Below are 26,032 nucleotides of genomic sequence, written 5' to 3'. Positions count from 1 at the left end.
AGAACGTATTGAGCTATACGCATACCTCAATGTTATTTGTTCACTTTTCTCTACTTGTGTTATATTTCCATTTAAGAAATTGTTTTAAGCTGGGCACCTGGGTGGCTCAGTCGGTTAAGCATCTGACTTCAGCTCAGGTCATGATCTCACGGTTCATGAGTTTGAGCCCCGTGTCAGGCTCTGTGCTGACAGCTTAGTGCCTGGAGCCTGCTTCAGATTCTGCGTCTCCCCCTCTCTCTGCTCCTCTCCTGCTCATGGTCTGTGTCTCTTGCTCTCAAAAATGAATAAACGTTTAAAAAAAAAATTTTTTTTTTAAAGAAATTGTTTTAAGCTGCCTACGTAGTTCTGAAGCATAACTGGGTTGAAGAATCACTGATGTCTTTGATTTTGGTAGTAGTGGTAGGATACAGAGTAGAAATTTTGGATTTTTTTTCTCTTTTTAACATTGTGTCCCATTTTTAGATGTGTATTTTAAAGTTCCTTTCAGTGCCAGATGTGAACATTTCTTGTAGTCTCAGCTTTTGCCTCCCTTGATAATATAGGTAATTTATTTTATAGTTTTCCAAAGAAATGTTATTAAGTACTGGTGACATTTACTAGTATTTGGGTTATAATGATTAAAAAGGCATATTTTGGAATGGTGAATAAAATAATTTTTATAGACTTTGTGAATTCCAGGCACCAACCGACTTATTTTCGAGAGGCAAATAAATGTAATTCTTTGCCTTTTAAATGTTAGTTTGGGCCATAGCCCTGACATAGCTTTAAGTGATTGTTGACATTGTGTTTCTTATATAGATCCTATGGGAATAGTTGATGGAAATGTTCGTAGGAGTCTGTGTCTTTCCTTCAGATGTATAGTGACACCTGATTTGTTCAGCTTTCATAATTCCATGAATGTAATTGAGAAGACCAGGCCTATTCAAACTTGCCTTCAGTTCTTACTAATGATACATACTCCCCAAATAGATGAAGACTATGACTTAGTTTATTGTTCTTGCCTGATAGTGGACTTAAGTTTTACTTGTCTCAATCTTGCCTGTCTCTGGTCACTGTTCCTACTAATAAAATACTGTTATTTTATACAAATGTCTGAGTTTGACACTTTTACTTATTAGGTAAAGTAACAGCTAGGCAGTAAATAGTGGCTTCTAGTTTATGCTCAGTGTGAGTTTAGATCACCTTCTAAAATTAGGGAGAAAATATGAATGTCAGGGTTACAGAATACTAAATGTTGCCTTTTAAAAGATTCAGAAGTTTTAGTCATCTTAAGTAAGTTAACCATATTTAAGTCTAATTTACATTTAATTTCAGAGTTCATTTTATTTCTCTCGGGGTAAGTCTAAAGCATTTTAAATGAAATCCAAAGTAAAACTTATAAGGAACTTTTGCTATAATTTGCCTCCATAGTTTGGCTTTTGTCCATATTCTACAAGCAGATAAACCCTAGAAATAGCTAGAACCAACTATTTTTTATTTTTAAGGTACAGTTGATGTATTATATTAGTTTCAGGTGTACAGCATAATGATTCCATATTTATGTACACTGTGAAGTGATCATAGGAAGCCTAGTTATCATCTCTCACCATACATAGTTAAAAATTTTCTTGTGATGAGAGAACCAGCTTTTCTTCATGCTGCCTCATGTACAACATGTAGCTAATCTGTCCATTTCTGTGGCTTCAACTTTTGTGGTAACTTCTCTGTCCTATTTTTCTGTGTCAAAGTTATTTTCCTGTTGGGAGATGTTTATTAACTCCTGGTTCTAACAGATACATAGTTCCGCCAGATACTCAGGGTACAGTTTAACCTTTTCAGTTTTCCCATGATCTGTGCACTTTAGACTACTCTGCATGTAGTTCACACTGTTTTCACCATTCTCCACGGTCTTCCTATAGTATGGCTTACTCCGTGTGTTAAAAGAAAACTGGCCAAATCAATTGTCAATTCCTTTATTATTATAGGAATATTATTATAATATTATTATATAATATATATATACACTTTACATATTTAATATATATAATATATATTATATATAAAAATACCATTATGATAAAAATGGTATCATACTTGTATATACTGTTCTGAAAGTTCTTTTATAAGATTTTATTTTTTTATGTAATCTCTGCCCCCAACATGGGGGTTGAACTCCCGACACTGAGATCCAGAGTCGCATGCTCAAAAAAAAAAAAAAAAAGTCGTATACTCTACTGACCGAGCCAGCCAGTCTCCCCTGTTCTGAAACTTATACTTAATATGTCTCAGGCAGGCTTTCCAATCAGTCTGGCTAAATTGTAGTTTGTAAAAGCTGTATAATATTTCATTTTATGTTTGTAACAGTTTTACTAGGTTTTGTTTGTTTTACTGTTACATGAACATGCTTAAGTAAATTTCTATATGCCAATATCTTTTTGTATATGTGGAAATATTTGTAGGATTAATTCCTAGTGGGATTGTTGGCTTAAAACATATATGCATTTATAAGAGTGATAGATGTCACCAAAATGCCTTTTTTAAAGATTGTACAGTTTTTACTACCATCAGATTTTTCAAGTGTCTCTGTCTCTCCCCATACCTCACTAGGTATTAAAATGTAATACCTGGCTGTCTGATGAGTGAAAATGGGATCTTACTGTTTTAACTAGCATTTCTTGTGTGAGTGAAGTTGAACATTATTGCCATGAGTCTTTCTGTGTTCTGCCAGTTTTATTCATCTTTATCCTTCACTGTCTCTAAGTTCTTTACATTTTAATAAAGCTATCTTTTGTTTTATGTTGCAAATATTTCTTACAGTTTGTTCTTGGTCTTTCCGCTTTGTTTTTGTTTATGGTGTATGTTATTTTTAACCACGTAGATTTAAACTTTTTAACCTCCCTATTATAGTATAAGCTTCATAAGGGCTGGGGCTCCATCTCAGTCATCTTTATATTCCCCACCTTACCTAGCACTAGTCTTATTATAGATGTTCCCAAACTGTAATTATAGCTTGAATCTTCCTAAACCTGTAGGGAAAAAAGTAATCATCCTAACCCTTCCCTGTTTAAAACACCAAACTGGAACATTTTATGAGTGTTAAATAAGTTGAAAGTGACCAATGAAGTGTTTGTAATTAACAGTGGCTTAAAGAAAACACCTCACTTTTTCATTTTTATTTTGATCAAATTGAGTTGAAAAACAGTGTTGATCAAGAGGAAGTTAACAAGCAAACTTGCCACTCCAAATGTAATGTGTAAATATTAAGAATTACATGATGCAGGGAGCCTGGGTGGCTCAGTTGGGTGTCCGGCTCTTGATTTCAGTTTGGCTCATGATCCCAGAGTCATGGGATCGAGCCCCACGTTGGGCTCCACACCTAGCGTGGAGACTGCTTAAAATTCTCTTTCTCCCTCAGCCCCTCTTCCCTGCCCACTGTGTGCACTCTCACTCTCTCAAAATAAAAAATTAAATTTAAAATTAAAATTCCCTTAAAAAAACCCAAATTGCATAATGTGACTTGATCAAAACTCTAAAGCAATTCTCATATAAAGAGAAATCCTACCCAGCTGAGGAAACTAAATAAAAGAATTTTAAAATATATAATCTATCAAACTATTAGCTAATCATAGAAAGGAATGGACTTTTTCTCCATTCTCCCACTCCTCTTCTATTAAAGTGAATCAGATATAGTCATGATTGTGTCAAAAGTTCAAAAGGGAAAATGGAAGGTAAGATGAGCTGAATTGGCACTCTTCCCTCAACATTGTACCTGTAAGCTTGATATGTTGTTTCAGAGATTAACTTTATGGACTTCCGTACCCAGAAGTATGAAAATTCTTAGGGAACTCTTTCACAAGCTTGATCTTAACATATTGAATAAAGAGAGCAGCTAATCCCTTTTGTAAAGTAATTTGAGAGGAGGGAATTCAAAATGTAAAATCTCACCTGCAGAAAACACTCAATTCTATAAAAGCCTTTCTATCTTTAGACACTTACAAAGACTTAATATTTTAATGCGGAAGGGTGAGCTTGGTTAAAAAGCCAATGGGTGAAATTAGAGAGAAATAATCCAGTGCTTTCTTTCTGGGAATTATCATCCTGCTCCCCAGGGGACCTAATTTTATTCCCTGTGGGGAATGAGAATACCCTTCTGTATAGCAAGCCAGCATCTCTAAATATAAGCTTGACTTTTAGTATAATAAGAGTCTTGTTAGGTGCAATTTTGCTCTTAGTCATTAATACAATGAACAAATGTTGTGGTTACCTGGGAAAGAAAATTCAAGTGCTTTTAAACCTCCTGTGAGATTTGGTTTCATGCTTGAAACCTATCCAGTGTTCTGCCCAATAGCATCTGTAGAGGATTCCAAGCTATAAGGTATACAACATAGAGAAGCTAATACACTTTGGAAAAAATTGAGAATACTACAAAATGGGTTTAAGGTCCTGAATAAAAAGCTTTTCTTTTGCTGAATGACAATAACTTATCAGTGGCATTAAGCTTAACAGATGATTGAAATTTTCTTTTAAGAGTGAGTTTTACATAATGGATGATGTCCCTATATACAATGTATTTCTTCTGGTGACACCTTATTCTTTTCAGCTGTAAAACATTTTGCTGTTCTATAAGTGCAGAGACTGAATTAAAGACAAAATGTAATCTAAGAGTATATAGGGTTTTTTTTATTTATTTATTTTGAGACAGAGAAAGCACAGAAAGCACAAGTGGGGGAGGGGCAGAGAGAGAGAATCCCAAACAGGTTCCACACTACCAGCAGGGATCCTGGAGCGGGGCTTGAACCCACAAACTGTGAGTTCATGAGCTGAACCAAAGTCAGATGCTTAACCAACTGAGTCAACCAGGTGCCCCCTAAGAGTGTATAGTCTTAAATAGCATATTCAGTATGGTATGGCATTAATTGTTTTAGATCATTTTTGTCCCTTATAAACGTTGTGATATTATATGCATTTTAAGTTCTATTCTTGATAATAAAGTCATGGTGACATACTGCTTCTGCTAATAGTCCTTAATCATAAGCCATTCTAAATTGGGTTTGGTAGTATATTTTCTCTCTTTATAGGATCAGTATAAGTAATAGGAATCTTTCTTGTTACTTTAAGTTTAGAGGTTGTTATAAGTGGTCCTTGCTATCTTGTAAAGAACAGTCTCCATTCCAATATAACCGCAAAGTACTGGGTATTATATTTTCAATTCTTAAACTTGCTGTCAGCCTGTAAAGCTGTGGATCTATGAACCTGATCTAATGTATGTAACTCATAATTTCACACTAGTAGTAAGAGTGCAGACATTGCACTCTTTCCCTACTAGTTTCTGGCATTCTTTTCGAAGACCATTAAGAAAAATCTTTTATTAGAGATCACAACTAACACTGCAGAAATACAAACAATAATAAGGGAATATTATGAGCAGTTATAAGACAATAAATTGGGCAATCTGGAAGAAATGGACAAATTCCTAGAAACATATAAACTACCCACACTGAAACAGGAAGAAATAGAAAACTTGAACAGACCCATAACCAGTAAAGAAATCGAATTAGTAATCAAAAATCTCCCAAAACACAGGAGTCCAGGGCCAGATAGCTATCCAGGGGAATTCTATCAAACATTTAAAGAAGAGTTGACACCTATTCTATTGAAGCTGTTCCAAAAAATAGAAATGGAAGGAAAACTTCCAGTCTCATTCTATGGGGCCAGCATTACCTTGATTCCAAAACCAAAGACCCCACTGAAAAGGAGAACTATAGACCAACTTCCCTGATGAACATGGATGCAAAAATTCACAAGATACTAGCCAACCAGATCCAACAATACATTAAAAGAATTATTTACCATGATCAAGTGGGATTTATGCCTGGGATGCAGGGCTGGTTCAATATTGACAAATCAATCAATGTGATACATCACATTAATAAAAGAAAAGACAGTGGGGTGTCTGGTTGCTCAGTCAGTTAAGTGTCCGACTTCAGCTCAGGTCATGCATGATCTCACTGCTCACGATTTTGAGCCCTGCATTGGGCTCTGTGCTGACAGCTCAGAACCTGGAGCCTGGTTTGGATTCTGTGTCTGCCTCTCTGTCTCTCTTTCTCTGCCCCTCCCCTGCTTGCGCTCTGTCTCTGTCTCTCAAAAATAAAAAAAAAAACATTAAAAAAATTAACAAAACAAAGGACAAGAACCACATGATCCTCTCGATAGATGTAGAGAAAGCATTTGACAAAATACAGAATCCTGTCTTGATAAAAGCCCTAAAGAAAGTAGGGATAGAAGGATCATACCTCAAGACCATAAAAGCCATATACAAAAGACTCACTGTTAATGTCATCCTCAATGGGGAAAAACTGAGAGCTTTCCCCCTAAGATCAGGAACGGGGCAGAGATGTCCACTCTTCACCACTGTTATTCAACATAGTACTGGAAGTCCAGCCTCAGCAATCAGATAACACAAAAGTCATCCATATCGGCAAGGAGGGTGTCAAACTTTCACTCTTTGTTGATGACATGATACTCTATACGGAAAACCCAAAAAATTTCACCAAAAACTGCTAGAACTGATCCATGAATTTAGCAAAGTCACAGGATATAAAATCAGCACACAGAAATCAGTTGCATTTCTATATGCCAATAATGAGGCAGCAGAAAGAGAAATCAAGGAATCGATCCCATTTACAGTTGCACCAAAAATCATAAAATACCTAGGAATACACCTAATCAAACAGGTGAAAAATCTATACACTGGAAACTACAGAAAGCTTATGAAAAAATTGAAGACATAAAAAAATGGAAAAATATTCCATGTTCATGGACTGGAGAAACAAATACTGTTCAAGTGTCAGTGCTACCCAAAGCAATCTACATATTCAGTACAATCCCTATCAAAATAACACCAGCATTCTTCACAGAGCTAGAACAAACAATCCTAAAATTTGTATGGAACCAGAAAAGACCTCAAATAATCAAAGCAATACCGAGAAAGAAAACCAAAGCTGGAGGCTTCATAATTCTGGACTTGAAGCTGTATTACAAAACTGCGATCCTCAAGACATTATGGTATTGCACAAAAACAGACCCTTAGATCAGTGGGACAGAATAGAGAACCCAGAAATGGACCTGCAAACGTATGGCCAATTGAATTTTTGACAAAGCAGGAAAGAATATCCAATGGAATGAAGAGTCTCTTTAGCAAATGGTGTTGGGGAAAGTGAACAGCGACATGCAGAAGAATGAATCTGGACCACTTTCTTACAGCATACACAAAAATAAATTCAAAATGGATGAAAGACTTAAACGTAAGACAGGAAGTCATCAAAATCCTGGAGGAGAAAGCAGGCAAATACCTCTGACCTCAGCCACAGCAACTTCTTACTCAACATGTCTCCAGAGGCAAGGGAAAAAAACAAAGCAAAAATGAACTGTTGGGACCTCATCAAGATACAAACTTCTGCGTGGCAAAGGAAACAATCAGCAAAACTAAAAGGCAACCTACAGAATGGGAGAAAATATTTGCAAATGACATATCACATTAAGGGTTAGTATCCAAAATCTGTAAAAAAAACTTATCAAACTCAAACCCAAAATCCAATCCAGTGAAAAATGGGCAGAAGACATGAATAGACACTTTCCCAAAGAAGACATCCAGATGGCTAACAGACACATGAAAAAAATGGTCAACATCATTCGTCATCAGGGAAATACAAATGAAAACCACAATGAGAGACCACTTCACACCTGACAGAATGGCTAACATTAACAACTCAGGCAACAACAGATATTGGCAAAGATGTGGAAAAAGAGGAACATTTTTGCACTGTTGGTGGGAATGCAAACTGGTACAGTCACTCTGGAAAACAGTATGGAGGTTCCTCAAAAAATTAGAACTACCCTATGACCCAGCAATTGCACTACTAGGTATTTATCCAAAGGATACAGGTATGTTGTTTTCAAGGGGCACATGCACCCCAATGTTTTTATCAGTGCTATCGATAACGGCCAATGTATGGAAAGAGCCCAAATATCCATCAACAGATGAATAGATAAAGAAGATGTGGTATATATAAACACAATGGAGTATTACTTGGCCATCAAAAAGAATGACGTCTTGAGGCACCTGGTAGCTCAGTTGGCTAAGCATCCAACTTCAGTTCACGTCAGGATCTCACGGTTCATGGGTTTGGGCCCCACATTGGGCTCTGCACTGACAACTTGGAACCTGGAGCCTGCTTCAGATTCTCTCTGTCTCTTTCTTTATCAGAAATAAACATTAAAAAAAAAATTAGTCTTGCCATTTGCAATAACATGGATGGAACTAGAGTGTATTATGTTAAGTGAAATTAGAGAAAGACAAATATATGACTTCACTCATGTAGAATTTAAGACACAAAACAGATGAACATAAGGGAAGGGAAGCAAAAATAATATAAAAACAGGGAGGGGGATAAAACATAAGAGACTCTTAGATATAGAGAACAAACAGAAGGTTGCTGGAGGGATTATGGGTGGAGGGATGGGCTAAATGGGCAAGGAGTATTAAGGAAGATACTTGTTGGGATAATAACTGGGTGTTACATGTAGGGGATGAATCACTGGATTCTACTCCTGAAATCATTATTGCACTGTATGCTAACTGGGATGTAAATTTATATATATATATATATATATATGTGTGTGTATATATATATATATATATATGTATATATATATGTATATATATGTGTTTGTATATATATGTATGTATATATATGTGTTTGTATATATATATGTATATATGTATTTTATTTCTTTTATTGTGAAGCATCTAATCTAGTCATAATAACAAAATATTTTTTATTCCATTTCAAAGTAGTTAAGGTCTCTTTCCCCTGTGAGCATTGTATAGTAAGGTACTATCTAAACCAGCTCACAGCAGTCGGAGCTAGCTTTATTCTCACTCCTGTTCAGTTGACATTTGTACAGCTCACTGAAATAGAAAAAAAAATGGACTATATTTATGTAGCTGACCTCAGGCAGAATGATATCCTAAAGCATATGTACAGACATGCATTTTAAAGGTTGTACTCTAGGGGTGCCAGGGTGGCTTAGTTGGTTTGAGTGTCCCACTCTTGATTTCAGCTCAAGTCATGATTCCAGGGTCGTGGGATCAAGCCCCATATCGGGCTCCGTGCTGAGTGCTTGGAACCTGCTTGAGATTCTCTTTCCCTCTCTCTAAAAATTAAAAATAAATAAATTGCACTGTAGTGTAAATGATACACGTTTTTAACATTTAGTGAAGTTTTATTTTGTTAGAAGTAAAAATGTCATCTTGATAACTTCATGATTTTCTTATCTTAAGATAACCAGGCTTGCCATATTATCAATTTGACAAACAGATCCCCCAGCCTCCTTATTTTGAAGTCCCTGTCCCATGCTTCAGCTTAGGAATGATTTTTTTTTTTTTAATTTCAGACAAATCTGCCTATTTTCAAGCTGAAGGAATCTACTGTTAGAAGAAGATACAGTGACTTTGAGTGGCTGCGAAGTGAATTAGAAAGAGAGAGCAAGGTAAGAATTATTTGCAATAGGACTTTAAAGCAAAACACTCTGACTTTTAATGTTTAAGAACCTTTCAGAAAACTTACCTAGAATGAAGGAGGTAAAAGCATATTTGATTTCTTCATTTCAAGGAGTTCGATTTTATCTTACGGGAGATAGAAGAAGTCTAATTTTTGCTCAGAACTCTTTCTTGTTTACTTAAAGGCCCAGTTGAGGTCTTTACTAAGTCATAGTTGAGTAACACTTACTTCTTAGAACTTTTTTGCTATTACTTCCTTCCTTTCCCTCATCTTCCTATTCAGTCTTGCCCTCCCACACACTCCTTGCCAAGTTTGTCTTCCTTAATACATCTCATGTATCAGTGGATTTCCAGGGTTTTTTTACTGACTCATAATAAATTTTTATTTCATCATCACACATGTATATATAACAAAAATTTTCAAAAACCAGTACTTACCTTACTCTGATATGTCTTTCTTCAGCTTAGCTTTTTAAATGACGGTCATGGTCTCATAGGTTGCTACATGCGGTTTTTTTTCAAGTTTATTTATTTATTTTGAGAGAGAGCAGGGGAGGGACAGAAAGAGAGGGAGAGAGAGAGAATCCTAAACAGGTTCTGCACTGTCACCGATACAGGGCTCAAACTTACGAACTGTCAAATCATGACCTGAAATGAAATCAAGAGTCAGACGCTTAACTGACTGAGCCACTCAGGTGCCCAATTACATGCAATTTTAAAACTGTTAAATACCTTGGTAAGAGTCATCTCCTCTTAAAAGAAAATTTGGTGACTTTGGCTTCAAAAAAAATCAGCAAGGCAAGGTCTCCTACTAGTCCCTTATTTCAGCCCTATGTCAGAAGAACATCAACAACATAGAGTTCTGGAAGGGCATGGTGTGCTCAGAATGATGAAAAGTTACTTTGTGACTAGAGTGTAATAGGAAACAAGTTGATATGGTAGGAGCCCTGAAGTAGGGTCGCTTCTACTCATTTCTCAAGTGTGATAAGTTGAAGCGGAAGGAAAACTTCCTTAACCAGACCTGTGGCTGGATAGAGAACAATATACACAAATCATAGCATTCCATCAAAATTTAAAGGAAAAACAACTTTACTCAACAGACTATCAAAGCATAGGGGCACCTGGGTGGCTCGGTCAGTTGTCTGACTCTTAATTTTGGCTCAGGTCATGATCTCACAATTCATGGCTTTGAGCCCTGCATGGGGGCTCTGCGCTGACAGTGCGGAGCCTGCTTGGAATTCTCTCTCTCCACCTCCCCTGCTCATTCTTGCTCTCTCTCTTTCAAAATAAATAAATAAAATTAAAAAAAAAAAAAGACTATCAAAGTATAAAATGTTTATGAGTAAAAAAGAAATGTAAGACCATGTAAAGAAAATTTCAAAACTTAGAAATACTACATTCTTGTTTTGGAATATTCACTTTTTTTTTAACTTGTTTTATTTTTTATTTTTTTAACTTTACATCCAAATTAGCATATAGTGCAACAATGATTTCAGGAGTAGATTCCTTAGTGCCCCTTACCCATTTAGCCCATCCCCCCTCCCGTAACTCTCAGTTTGTTCTCCATATTTATGAGTCTCTTCTGTTTTGTCCCCCTCCCTGTTTTTATATTATTTTTGTTTCCCTTTCCTTATGTTCATCTGTTTTGTATCTTAAAGTCCTCATATGAGTGAAGTCATATGATTTTTGTCTTTCTCTGACTAATTCCACTTAGCATAATACCCTCCTGTTCCATCCACGTAAGTTGCAAATGGCAAGATTTCATTCTTTTTGATTGCTGAGTAATACTCCATTGTATATACATACCACATCTTCTTTATCCATTCATCCATCGATGGACATTTGGGCTCTTTCCATACTTTGGCTATTGTTGATAGTGCTGCTATAAACATGGGGGTGGATTTGTCCCTTCGAAACAGCACACCTGTATCCCTTGGATAAATGCCTAGTAGTGCAATTGCTGGGTCGTAGGGTAGTTCTATTTTTAGTTTCTTGAGGAACCTCCATCCTGTTTTCCAGAGTGGCTGCACCAGCTTGCATTTCCATGGAATATTCACTTTTTTTAAACGTGTTTTATTTTTATTCTTTATGTTCTATGAGTTATAGATAGAGCTGTGAATAAATTAAGTTCCCACTTCTATGATGTTTACATTCAATTGGGGAAGTTGGGGTTGTGGTGAAGGAAAAGCAGAAAAAATAGTAAGATGCATAGTATGTCTGATAGGAATATGTTCTAAAAAAACCAAAAACTATAGGAAGCAAGGAATTCCAGGAGAGTACTCTTTTATAGAGTAGTCAAAGGAAGCCCTCACTTAGAGGTGACATTTTAGCAGTAAACCTGATCAGAGTAAAGCATTACCTCCTAACTTACTTATGAATTCATAAAATTCTAACAGAAATCTTAATGTTTTTTTTTAATGAACTTGCAGATTTATATCTGAGCTTTACAATCCAAGAAAGCTCAAGAAGAGTCAGAAATTATTTTCAGCATGTAGTAATAAGCATATGCAGACATCAGAGTTTATCTTAAGCTATAGTAATTAAAATAGTTTGCTATTGCTTTAGGAATAGGCAAATAGATTAGTTGAATGTAGTAGAACTTAGAATGAATGTATAGATCTTAGCAGCTGACTTACGTGTTTATTAGAAATTTAGTTCAGAACAAAAATAACATTGTCATTCAGTAGGGAAAAGAATTTATATTCAGTAAATGGAGTTGAAACTTTGGCTGTCTAGGAATAAAAATTTATAACTGTGTATAAATTACATGGTTTTAAGCTCTAAATGTACAAACCAAGTTAGAAAAGTTATGGGTAACAAAGAAGAAATGTTTTATGACCATAGGGAAGAAGTGTCCTTTTTCCCCAGCTTTAAAATTGAGATATAATTGAGGTGCCTGGTGGCTCAGTCGGTTAAGCATCTGACTTGAGCTCAGGTCATGGTCTCACATCACAGTTCATGAATTCAAGCCCCATGCTGGGCTCTATGCTGACAGCTCGGAGCTTGGAGCCTGGTTTGGATTCTGTGTCTCTCTCTCTCTCTGCCCCTCCCCTGCTCGCACCCTCTCTCTATCTCTCTCTCTCTCAAAAGTAAACACTAAAAAAAATTTTTTTTTAAATAATAAAATTAGGATATAATTGACAGATAACATTATGTAAGTTTAAGGCATACAGTATAATGATTTGTTATATGTATATATTGTGAAATGATGAACTCAATAAGCTTAGTTACTATACCGTCACTTCACATAGTTACTTTTTTTTTCGTGGTGGTGGTGGTAAGAACATTTCAGATATGCTTCTCTTGGCAATTTTTAAATATATGATACATTATTGTTAACTATACTCCCCATGCTCTACTTTAGATCCCCAGAACTTACTCATCCTATAACTGGAAGTTTGTACCTTTTGACCAGCATGTTACCATTTCTCCCACCTGCCAATCCCTGGCAACCACTAGTCTCTGCTACTCTCTGTTGCTATGAGTTTGATTTATTTTAGATTCCACCTATAAGTGACATCATACAGTATTTGTCTTTCTCTGACTTATGGGAAGAAGTGTCTTGATGGGCTTTGGGCTTTGCTTAACATAGTGCATGGCATGTTGGAGTGTTTAATAAACATTTGGTGAATGTATATAGCACTGTTTGAAAAAATAACAGCTTTATTGACATATAATTCACATGCCATACAATTCACCCATTTAAAGTGTAAAATTCAGGGGCCCCTGGGTGGCTCAGTTGGTTAAGAATCTGACTCTTGATTTCAGCTTAGGTCTTGATCTCATTGTTTGTGAGATTGAGCCCTAAATCGGGCTCTGTGCTGACAGCACGGAGGCTGCTTGGGATTTCCTCTCTCCTCTCTCTCTGTGCCTCCCCCTGCTCACACACACATTCTCTCTCTCAAAATAAATAAATAAAAATAAACTTTGAAGAGTAAAATTCAGTGGTTCTTGATATATTCATAAAGTTGTGCAACAATCACTAGTCAGTTTTAGAACATCTTAATTACTCCATAAAAGAAATCCCATACCTATTAGTAGTCGCTACCAATTTCTCCCCCAGCCCCTCCTCACCCAACCCTATACAGCCATTAATCTACTTTCTCTATGGATTTGCTTGTTCTGGACATTTCATATAAATAGCATAGAATATTTAGCCTTCTGTGTCTGGCTTCTTTCACTGAGTGTGTTTTCAACATTAAACACTACTTCTTTTTTTCTTTTTTTTTTAAATTTTTTTCTTAATGTTTTTATTTATTTTTGAGACAGAGAGAAACAGAGCATGAGCAGGGGAGGGGCAGAGAGAGAGGGAGACACAAAATCCGAAGCAGGCTCCAGGCTCTGAGCCATCAGCACAGAGCCCGATGCGGGGCTCGAACTCACAGACTGTGAGATCATGACCTGAGCCAAAGTCGGACGCTCAACTGACTAAGCCACCCAGGGGCCCCACTACTTCTTTTTTTCTTAACTCATTTCTTTTCATTGCCCAATAATAATATTCTGTTGTGTGGATATAACACATTTATTAATCAGTTTGAAGACATTCGGTTGTTTCTACTTTTTGACTATTATAGATAATGCTGCTGTGAACATTTGTTTACAGGTTTTTGTTTGGACATATATTTTCACTTATCTTGAGTATATACCTAGAAGTGGATTTACTGGGTCCTGTGACAACTCTCTTTAATTTTGAGGAACTCCCAGACTGTTTACCAAAGCAGCTGCACCATTGTACATTCCCACCAACAATGTGCGAGAGTTCCCGTGTACTCCACATCCTCACCAACACATAACTATTATGTCTTCTTTATTATAGCTGTCCTAGTATGTGTGAAGTTGGAATATCATTATGGTTTGAATTTTCATTTCCCAGTGGCTTATGATGTTGATCATCTTTCCATGTATTTATCAGATATATATATATTTATTTATATTTATATTTATATTTATTATCAGTTATATATATATTTTTTTCAGATCCTTTGCCCATTTAATCGAGTGTTTTGTCTTTATTATTGAGTTGTACCTAGAATATACAAAAAACTCTTAAAAGTCTCTTACAAGATAGTTGATTTGCCAAAATCTCTTTATCTGTGAATTGTTTCCACTTATTACTGTCCTTTGAAGCACAATACTTCAGTTTTAACAATAGACCAGTTAAATCTCTGAGGGATTTAACCTATGTGAAAGTTGTATTTTCATTATAGTATTGCTAAGAACAATTAATCAAGTTAAGTACCTTTTTTTTTTTAATTTTTAAATTTTTTTTTAGTTTTTATTTTTGAGAGAGGGAGACAGAGTGTGAGTGGGGGAGGAGCAGAGAGAGATGGAGACACAGAATCCAAAGCAGGCTCCAGCTGTCAGCACAGAGCCCAACACGGGGCTTAAACTTACGAACTGTGAGACCATGGCCCAAGCCGAAGTCGGATGCTTAACTGAGTGAGCCACCCAGGAGCCCCTGTTTATAAGTATTTTTAATTAAATAAGATCTGTTATATGAGGCTAGGAAGTAGATGATATTTATTGTGTTTACTGGTCATTTATAGTGATATCTTTTTAGCTTTTATTTTAGTATGCTTTCACTATATTATGCTGGCCAAGTATTTTCCTGTCTACTTCTAACCCCACGTGTACACACGTATCTTTGGATTAATGATGATTAGATTGGTATAAGAATTCTATCAGACTTCAAGCTGTATTACAAATCTGTAATCATTAAGACAATATGGTACTGGCACAAAAACAGACACTCAAATCAATGGGACAGAATAGAGAACCCAGAAATGAACCCACAAATATATGGCCAACTAATCTTTGACAGAGCAGGAAAGAATATCCAATGGAATAAAGACAGTCTCTTTACAAAACATCTGTCTCTAACAAAAACAAATGGTTTTGGGAAAACTGGACTGTGACATGCAGAAAAATGAACCCGGACCACTTTCTTACACCATACATAAAAATAAACTCAAAATGGTTGAAAGACCTAAATGTAAGACAGGAAGCCATCAAAATCCTCAAGGAGAAAGCAGGCAAAAACTTTTTTGACCTTGGCAGCAACAGCTTCTTACTCAACACGTCTCTGAAGGCAGGGGAGACCAAAGCAAAAATGAACTACTGGGACCTCATCAAAATAAAAAGCTTCTGCACAGCAAAGGAAATAATCAGCAAAACTAAAAGGCAACTGATGGAATGGGAGAAGTATCAGATAAAGGGTTAGTATCGAAAATCTGTAGAGAATGTATCAAACTCAACACCCAAAAAACAGATAATCTAGTGAAGAAATGGGCAAAAGACATGAATAGACACCTCTCCCAAGAAGACATCCAGATGGCCGACACATGAAAAAATGCTCAACATCACTCATCATCAGGGAGATACAAATCAAAACCACAATGAGATACCACTTCACACCTGTCAGAATGGCTAACATTAACAACTCAGGCAACAACAGATGTTGGCGAGGATGTGGAGAAAAAGGATCTCTTTTGCACTGCTGGTGGGAATGCAAACTGGTGCAGCCACTCTGGAAAACAGGATGGAGGTTCCTCAAAAAATTAAAAATAGAACTACCCTATGACCCAGCAATGGCACTACTAGGTATTTATCCAAGGGATACAGGTATGCTGTGTTGAAGGGGCACATGCACCCCAATGTTTATAGCAGCACTACTGACAATAGACAAGGTATGGGAAGAGCCCAAATGTCCGTCAATGGATGAATGGATAAAGAAGAAGTGGTATATATACAATGGAGTATTACTCGGCAATCAAAAAGAATGAAATCTTGCCATTTGCAACTACATGGATGGAACTAGAGGGTATTGTGCTAAACGAAATTAGAGAAAGACAAATATCATATGACTTAACTCATATGAGGACTTTAAGAACATAAGGGAAGGGAAACAAAAACAATAAAAAACAGGGAGGGGGACAAAACATAAGAGACTCTTAAATATGGAGCATTGCTGGAGGGGATGGGGGGGTGGGCTAAATGGGTAAGGGGCATTAAGGAATCTACTCCTGAAATCATTGTTGCACCATATGTTGACTTGGATATAATTTTAAAAAGTAAATAAATTATTAATGAAAAATTAAAAAATAAAAAAAATAAAAAAATTCTAACTAGATCTTTCCAGACTTGTTCAGCAAAACTAATTTGATGTTGAAGAGGATCTTTGGACTCTTAGCTGGGCAAGCCACTCAAGATTTTTGTAGATCATTAAATCCTGTTACCTACAACCTCACCATCCATTTCAGTGACTGTTTTGAATATTATGTTAGGAAGAATATATCTCTGCAGATAATACATACTGATCTTAAATTTCATGCTGAATTATGTCCTGAATTAATGGTAATCGTTTGTTTAGTGCATGGGTTCTAGATTCTTTTTTTAATAGTAGTTTCATAGATACAGATGTTTTCCCCTGTCCTTCAGAAAAGCCATTCTGCTGGAGCTCTGTTAATGGTCATGATGTGTTTCTCAGTTGTAAGGTCTCTGCAGGTTTTATCACTCTACTTCACAAATATCAATGTAGGGAGAGAGATTCAAGAATACTGAGGCAGAGTTACAGAGACAAATCTCTAGATGTGTTAATCATTGGTCCTGGAGAGAAGACTACATTTAGGAAGGAATCATGAATTTTATGTTGGGTATTTGGTTTTGTGTTTCTTTTTTGCTGTCATTTTGTTCTTTGCTATTCTTTATGAAGTTGTGTTGCTCTTTCCCTTTTTTTACCCAGCTGGGTTATTGTTTTGGGATAGAAACTGCATCAGGGGTTTAAAATTTTTCCTCTTTTAGGGTATGTACAATTACTTCTGTTTACTATTTATATTTCTTCTTGTTTGATTTGTCACTTACACCTTCTCTCTGTTTTGGTGTAAGATATGGATCCCACTAAGTGGTTAGTCATTTAACAGATATTTGAGTGTCTGTTGTGTTGTGTGCCCAACTTTTCTTTAAATAACCATAGGAAGCCTGAGACAGGATCTTTGATTTGAAGGCATTAGTAGGATAAGTTGGTTTTCCACCAGTGCCTGTTTTATCCCCCAGGAGACTTGACAGGGTCTGGAGACTGTTTTTATTGTCACTACTGGGTGCTACCCAGTCTAGTGGGTAGAGGCCTGGGATGCTGTTAAACATTCTGCAGTGCACCAAGAAACTCCTTCCCCTACTCTCCCCCCTCTACAAAGAATAATGTGACTCAAAATGTTAATAGTGCCATGGGCGAGAAACCCTAACTAACCTGAGAAGTAAGTAGCTAGGTGCTATTTAACTCAAATATTTGAGCTCTAGATAATTCCTAGAAGAGATCAGTATAAGTTGACCCTAGAGGATAGTTAGACTTTGAAGGGGAAAAATAGGATATTGCTATGTAGGAAGAAAGAAATGACAGGTCTTTGGGGAAAGATGGAGTAGTAGATTTGGGAGAATGTTGACATGTTTCTTAACATAGAAAAAGGAAGTGTGGGGCACCTGAGCAGCTTAGTCGGTTAAGCATCCAACTCTTGATTTCAGCTCAGGTAATGATCTCATGCTTCAGGAGATGGAGCCCTGCGTCAGGCTCTTTGCTGACAGTGTGGAGCCTGCTTGGGATTCTCTCTCTCTCTCCTATCTTTCTCTCTGTCCCTCCCCCTACTTGCATGTGTGCTGTCTCTCTCTCTCAAGTAAACATTAAAAAAAAAAAAAAAAATGGAAGCATGGTGACAGAATTGTTGACTTTTTTATCATCACCTCAAACACAAGTAGGAAAGACTGTATGAAGATGGTATGAGGTGGAGGAAATAGACCACAGAATTCTTATCTGCCCATGCTGGAGAGAATGTTGTTAATATTTTATTTCTTCATTAAAAGTTGATTTTGATCTCTGTAGTTTCTCATTATAATAAAGCATGGTCTTCCCTGAGTGGCATCAAAACTGGAGGCATCATAGGCTTCATTTCAGCATTGCTTGAATGCTCTTTTTATATACTTATGCTTCAATAAGTTCAGGAAAACCTTAAGCTATGGGCCATGCCATTAAGGAGCATTGATCTAATGGGCTATTTATTCTGTCTACTTTTGGTTATCTTGCCTCCAAAACATTGACTGTTTTTTAGTGTGTTTTTTTTTTCAATGTGTTCTTTACTGATTTTTTTATTTAAACTAGTTAAACAGTGGAATAGCTGTCACAGTGAACATATACTTTGTCTTCATGTTGTGCTCTATAAATTTTCACAACCCAGTCAGCATCTTCAAGAACTTTCCTATGTTTTTTTAGGTTGTAGTTCCCCCGCTCCCTGGAAAAGCATTTTTGCGTCAGCTTCCTTTCAGAGGAGATGATGGAATATTTGATGATAATTTTATTGAAGAAAGGAAGCAAGGGCTGGAGCAGTTTATAAACAAGTAAGTACTTTCTGTACCTCAAGAGGTATAAGAATGAATAGTGTTCTGAGACAACTTTAAGCAAATAGTCAAAATTTAGATATTAAGCTAAACTGTAGTATTGCTTTTCTTTTTTGGCCATTTCCTAACTAACATTTTGTATCATTTAAATAAAGTAAAAGTATATAACAAGTTGAATATCATGTGATAAATATTAACACACTTGAGTGATTAAAATGAGTATCTTTGTGTTGACCTAAGTTTTGTATTTGTTTTTCTTGGTTAATTTATGCAAATTACATTTAAAATTGCAGCATTTAAAAAATAGTTTTACTTATGATTCTTTCTCATTTAAGGTATGTTCTAGCATGAACAATAAAACTTGCGGTACACTTGCAATCATTTTGTTTGATTGCAAATGGAGGTATTATCAGCATGTCTTGTGTAAAGGTGCACATTCAAAATTTTCACAGCAAAATGTTTCTTTCCAAACTGTAAGAAGACTTTCAATTGTTTATCTTTTACTTTAGGAACTCTTAAACCAAAATTTCTAGCTTTTAATTTTATTCTTAATTTGAAATATAGCCATTTTTAAAAGCCAAAGTAACAGAGCTGATGTCAGGAAGGGGCTTGCTATAAATTGTGCATTGGCCTTAAATTTGACCAAATGAAGTCAAATGCTGAAGAATATAGTTGTACGAGGTTACATACTAACCAACAACTTCAGTTTTTAGTAATTTGAAGATCTGTGAGTGGTAAACAGGAGGGAAAGTTGTACAAAGCCTTTAACTTTTAGTTTAGCACATAGCCTTCATTGTATTTTATGAACACGCTTTCCTTTTGGAGAAGGTAGTGTTAGCTGAGGTACTTTTGAATTCAGAAATAGAAGTCTGGTTACCCATTTTGATCTTGTGTTTAGTCTGCAATGGGAACCTTTAAAGCAGGCCAAAAAAAGGAAAAAGAAGAAAAACCTGGACACACTCTTTCTTAGTGTTTTGGGCTTTTATTGAACTTCAGTGTATTTTTTTTTTCCAAATTCAGTATATTTCTAATTTTGATCCTATATCTTTTCCTTCTTTAAAATGGGTTCTTAGAATTAATGACATGTTTCACTTTTAACATTAAAATTCATTTAGGTTTTTTGTGAATGTACAAACTGCTATATAAAGAAGTTTATTGGGTACATGTGCAGTCCAGAATAACACTTATTATTGCTAAATCATACATGCTTTTTAACTATAGAATATGTGTGTGTGACTCCTGACCCCACTTTTATAAAGTATTGGGACTAAATTTGTAATTTTTATTCCTAGGGTCGCTGGTCATCCTCTGGCACAGAATGAACGTTGTCTTCACATGTTTTTACAGGACGAAATTATAGATAAAAGCTATACTCCATCTAAAATAAGACATGCCTGAAATTTGGTGAGAAGGGGCAAAAAAAAAAAAAAAAAAACCTCCTGTGACTATTAATGATTCGTATGCACCAGTGAAGAAGTTCTATCTAACTTTTAGCATGCTGCACAGAAACTGGTATAACATGCCTTCAGTATACTAACATTCATATGCTCAGTTTTGTTTTGTTTTGTTTTGGCAGTTGACAAGAAGTTAATTTGCTTTAGTGAAAATCCCTTGTTCCAGCCTTTCTCGCTCTTCCTTGCTGTTTTAATGTGGTACACGCTATAACCCCACAAACCTGTTACTCCAGTATGATCTGCAGTGTCCTAACTAAAGTTACTGACTTGGTCTTATCTGCACAGTTTTTGTGTCCTGTTTGCTTCTTGAATCTGATTAACTAGAATATTTCTCTTACCCCTTTTTAATATGTGATGTCACTTGTCCTAATTTATGTGTAGAAGCACTACACCATTGGTTTCCAGTCCCCTACGTGTGAGATACACACTTGTGTGCAGAAAGTATCTCCCTTCAGGCTTGTAATACCCTTCACATGGAAGATCAATGAGGGAAATCTTTATATTCTGTATAAAAACAAAATCCAATTTATATACTAAAATCATTTGTCTAAAAATTTAAGTTGTTTTCAAATAAAAATAAAAATGCATTTCTGATATGCACTGATTGTGTTGCCTCCAGCTTCTTTTTTTCCCCTTTACGGCTGTCCTACTTAACTCACTTGTTGAGAGGGATTATTTACTAATTATATACTTCTCATTCCTGTAACTCCATTCCTCTTAAACAGGGGTGATATCAAATATGCTACCACCCTTTGAATTGGGGTATTTTCTTTTATACAACAAAAAAAGTGATGTACTAAAAGAAGCATTCCTTAAAGCTTACTGAGTTGTTATGAAGCACTTTGTGTATTTGAAAAATGCTTTGTAATCTCAAGTCATTCTTAAAAGGCCTTTTAAGATAAGTCAACACTGTGCCTCCTGTTTTTCAGAGGAATTTTTTTCCTAGTTCATCTAAGTGACTTGTTTAAACAAACTTAGCAAGGGTATAATAACGCTTTTCTTGATCAGCAGATTCACGCTTTCTCTTTAATTTGGCTTGGGATGGTGGCACACTTTATCCTCTTTAATCAAGGGAGAAGGGCACAGCGTTCTAGCCCGACTTGTATAAGTGATAAGAAACCAGAAAATGCATGACTCCTTGCTGTCTAACTTGTGTTGTAGCCAGACCTTTGCAGCCAGAATGTGGTCTCTGATTTGAATTTGAACAACATCTGGTGGTTTGGGAGGGTCCCATTGTGACCTAGAGTTAAACCACAAGGTAAGGAAGGTTTGCCTCCCCACTCCAGTGGCGTCTCCTCTGGAGACAGGTCAGTTCATTTGAGAGGACCAGCTTTGGTCTTAGCCAGACTAGGATGTCCACCTAGCAGACTGGAAGTCCTAGGAATTAGAGCAGCCCTGTGAGACCTTTTGTTGCTTAAATAATATTTCACAATTCCATAAACTGGACATTTCTGTTACTATAAATTAAGAAGGTACAAAGCTAAACAACATGTGAACTTTATTTCAGGGAGCTAGAGAAGTAAACTCAAAAGGCTGTCGGTTTTTGGTATGCAGAACAGAGTCATGGTAGCTCTGAATCAGTTCCTCTCAAGCAGTGTTTCTCAAGCAGAGATGAGTTTGCCCCCAGGGCAATTTGGCAATATCTCGAGACATTTTTGGTTGTCAGAACTGGGGAATGCTATTGGAATCTAGTGGGCAGAAGTTAGACATGCTGTTAAACCTCCCACAGTGCACAGGACTGCCTCCTACAACAGAAAAACCTCAGTAGTGTGGACGTTTCTGCTCACTGGAATTCTTTTGATTTTGATCATTTATAGACAAAGGAATAATGTGGCTTAGGATGGGTTGTACTGGCCTGCTTACTTTTTTTTTTTAATGTTTATTTGTTTTTGAGAGAGAGAGTGCAAGTGGGGGAGGGGCATAGAGAGGGGGAGACACAAAATCCAGAGCAGGCTCCAGGCTCCAAGCTGTCGGCACAGAGCCTGATGCGGGACTTGAACTCACAAATGGTGAGATCCTGACTTGAGCCGAAATTGGACGCTTAACTGACTGAGCCACCCAGGTGCCCCTGGCCTGCTTACTTTTAACCTCTACAATTGCATTAGGGTAGATATAATCCTTAGAAATTTGAAGATTTGGGGGCGCTCTATAGCTCAGTCAGTTAAGCGTCTGACTTTGGCTCAGGTTATGATCTCAAGGTTCATGAATTCAAGCTCCACGTCGGGCTCTGTGCTGACAGCTTGGAGCCTGGAGCCTGCTTAGAATTCTGTCTCCCTCTCTATCTGCCCCTCCCCCACTCACACTCACTCTCTCTTTCTCAAAAATAAACATTAATTAAAGTTTTTTGTTTTTGTTTTTTAAAGAAAGTTGAAGGTTTTGGGGCACCTGGGTGGCTCAATCGGCTAAGCATCCAACTTTGGCTCAGGACATGTTTTCACAGTTTGTGAATTTGAGCCCCACTTCGGACTTGCTGTTGTCAGCACATGGCCTGCTTCAGATCCTCTGATCTCCTTTCTCTCTGCCCCTCTCCCACTCTCCCTCAAAAAAAAAAAAAAAAAAAAGTTGAAAGTTTCAAGTTAGGTGAAATGTTGCTTATTTCAGGTGATATGTTTTTGCCTAATGTGGGCAGGCACTTCTCACTGTTGTCTCTTAGAGAATTAAAACCATGGTCCATTTTAAAAGGACACCTTTAATCCTGTGAAGTAAAATGTAGTTGCAATTAACTCTAACCATATAGGAGGAGGTTCTGGAAGCCCATAAGGGTCTCCTAAAAGTAGAAGTTAATTTGGCAGTAAGTTCTGTTACAAGAGTCTCAGGCTGTGTCCTCTCAGTAAGTAATTGCCTTATCTTGGCTGTTAGTTGTAAAAGGTGAACGTCACTGGTACCTTTAGTAACTTAGAGTTTTTGAGGACTAAGTGTAAACTCCACAGAACAACAGTATCTGGGACATATAAAGACTTAATTATTTGATGGCAGTGATAGTGATCAATACATTAGTAGTAGCAGCAAATGGCACCATTAAATCCATGGCCGTTCGTAGATAAGTTTATCTAGTATTTGGCTTCCTTCTTGGAGGTTCTGCCATCATGACCCTTGGTTGTGATGATGACCTCTGAAGGGAGGATGTGGGGTGGGGGGTGGTGAGGGGCACATCTTTTTATTACATCCTGTGGCTTTCAAGCTCAGCCCTCTTGTTATGGTCACCTCTAGATTAAAAGTCCTTGTCCTGGGGCACCTGGCTGACTCAGTCGGTAGAGCATGTGACTCTAGATATCAGGGTTAGGAGTTTGAGCCCCATGTTGGGGGTAGAGGTTACTTAAAAATAAAATCTTTAAAAAAAAAAAAAAAGTCCTCATCCTGTTGTTTCAGCTTGCTTTGTCTATTTTGGTTAGTGGAGTGAGGATAAGTATAGCCAATCGAGGAGGCTGCTGGCCTCCAGGCCTTCACAGTTAAAATTTGACATGTGGCTGGACTGATAGCATAACACTGCCTGGCATGCAGGTTAACTGCTCAGTGAGTACTAGCTGTGATTATTTCAGTGTGCAAGTGTTTGGACTGGAAATGAGCTAGAAACTGCTTTAGGAGGATGGAGTGTAAGTCTTCCTCAACGCTTTATGATCTCTGTCACAGAACCCTATGAAGTAAGTGATATTCTCCCTTATAGATGAGAACACTGAGGCCCTGCAAGCTTAAGTGACATGCTCACAGTTACCCAGGATGTGATGGCTCTGGATGTAGGTTGTACGGATGTCTGACTCTCAAAGCCATGCATGAGCACAGTTCCTTATTTTGGACAGGGCCTGTGACTTGGTAACCAGCCCTTACCTGGTGCGCAATAAATTTAGCGAATGAAGAGTGAATTTTTGATAACATTTCCTGTGTCCTCTAGGCTGAACATGAATGAATGAATGGATCAGTTTTGTTTGTTTTTTTAGTTAGATTAAGTGTGGGTAAAAAAGGCACTTTTGGACATGAATAGCTCGCTGATCAGAGGTATCTTATTTTTCTACACTTAGCTGTATACCACAATTACTCCCTAAGACTGAGTCCAAGAATTTTTTTTTAAGCTTCCTAGATAATTCTGCAACAGCTAGGTTTGGACATTTAGCCAGAAGGCCCTTTTCCTAGGATTTGGTCAGATTTGATCTTAACCTAGCTACTTAAGTCATTACAAAACGAAGTCAGGAAATCAAGAGAAAGACAAATATATGATTTCACTCATGTGGAGTGTAAAAAGCAAAACAAGCAAAGGGGGAAAAAGAAAGGCAAACCAAGAAACAGACTCTTAACTGTATAGAACAAACCGATAGTTACCAGAGGGGAGGTGGGTGGGGGAATGGGTTAAATAGGTGATGGGGATTAAGGAGGGAATTTGTGGTGAGCAGTGGGTGTTTTTTGGAACTGTGGGATGACTGTATTGTATACCTAAAACTAGTGTTACACTGTATGTTAGCTAACTGGAATTTATGTTTGTTTGTTTGTTTTTTTAATTTTTAATGTTTGTATTTCAGAAAGAAACAGTGTTGGGGGGAGGGGCAGAGAGAGAGGGAGACACAGAATCTGAAGCAGGCTCCAGGCTCTGAGATGTCAGGACAGAACCTGAAGGCGGCTCAAACTTGTAAGCAGTGAGATCCATGACCTGAGCCAAAATCCTACACTTAACCGACTGAGCCACCCAGGTGGCCCCTCTTTATTTTTTAATGTGGGGCTCCACACCCAACCTGGGGCTTGAATTCACAACCCTGAAATTAAGAGTCACAAGCTCTACTGACTAAGCCTACCAGGAGCCCCTAACTAACTGGAATTTAAATAAAAACTTAAAAAAAATGAAAAGGAAAAAAGAGTAAGGACTTCTCAGATCTTGAGAAGTTACTTTTGCAAATCTCGATTTACAATAAGTGAAATTTGCATTATTCCAACCTTGCTAAGAAAAGAAGACCTTGATTCAGAGATGACAATGATTCATTTAAAAGCACAAAAGGGGGCGCCTGGGTCGCTCAGTCGGTTGAGCATCCAACTTCGGCTCAGGTCATGATCCCACAGTTCGTGAGTTCGAGGGCTCTGTGCTAACAGCTGGGGGCCTGGAGCCTGCTTCAGATTCTGTGTCTCCCTCTCCCTCTGCTCCTCCCCTGCTCACACGCTGTCTCTCTCTCAAAAATAAATAAAAATTAAAAGCACAAAAGGAAGTTTAGAGGACACTGGGTAACATCTCACCAGATGCTTTGTACTGTTAGAATGTTAGAATGAAGGCCATAAATGGAAGGGATCCAATAAAGTCAAACAGCAGAACTAGACGTTTCACATGTACAAAATATGAACATAGGCAAGAGGTTAACCATGGCCTCTTTTCTCAAGAAACTCAGTCTTGTTTCGACATCATCATGAAAAGACTCAGCTAGCATAGCCAGAGAAAGGTACAGCAAGAAGGGACACGGGAGTTCAGATGGAGGGAAGGGAATGGCTGTTCAGAATAAAGGGGACTTCCAGTTTTGGCTCTGACATGTACAGAGCTTAAAAGTTGGCACTCTTGGGGCGCCTGGGTGGCGCAGTCGGTTAAGCGTCCGACTTCAGCCAGGTCACGATCTTGCGGTCCGTGAGTTCGAGCCCCGCGTCAGGCTCTGGGCTGATGGCTCAGAGCCTGGAGCCTGTTTCC

General features: G+C 37.3%; 1 protein-coding gene across 1 annotated transcript in view; it reads left to right on the top strand.

The window, feature by feature from the left end:
- SNX3 (sorting nexin 3) overlaps nucleotides 1–20,983 on the top strand; it is a 49,606-nt gene extending 28,623 nt beyond the window's left edge. Inside the window, exons 2-4 of the mRNA XM_040474320.1 lie at nucleotides 9,436–9,531; nucleotides 18,801–18,925; nucleotides 20,218–20,983. Of these exons, the coding sequence (XP_040330254.1) occupies nucleotides 9,436–9,531; nucleotides 18,801–18,925; nucleotides 20,218–20,323 (327 nt within the window). The 3' untranslated portion in view covers nucleotides 20,324–20,983. The remainder of the gene's footprint in view (nucleotides 1–9,435; nucleotides 9,532–18,800; nucleotides 18,926–20,217) is intronic.
- Nucleotides 20,984–26,032: the final 5,049 nt, after the last annotated feature.

This window comes from Herpailurus yagouaroundi, unplaced genomic scaffold, assembly GCF_014898765.1.
Source record: "Herpailurus yagouaroundi ecotype Mexico unplaced genomic scaffold, PumYag 139, whole genome shotgun sequence".
Classification (NCBI taxonomy): Eukaryota; Metazoa; Chordata; class Mammalia; order Carnivora; family Felidae; genus Herpailurus; species Herpailurus yagouaroundi.
This window is presented reverse-complemented; position numbering and strand designations above follow the sequence as displayed.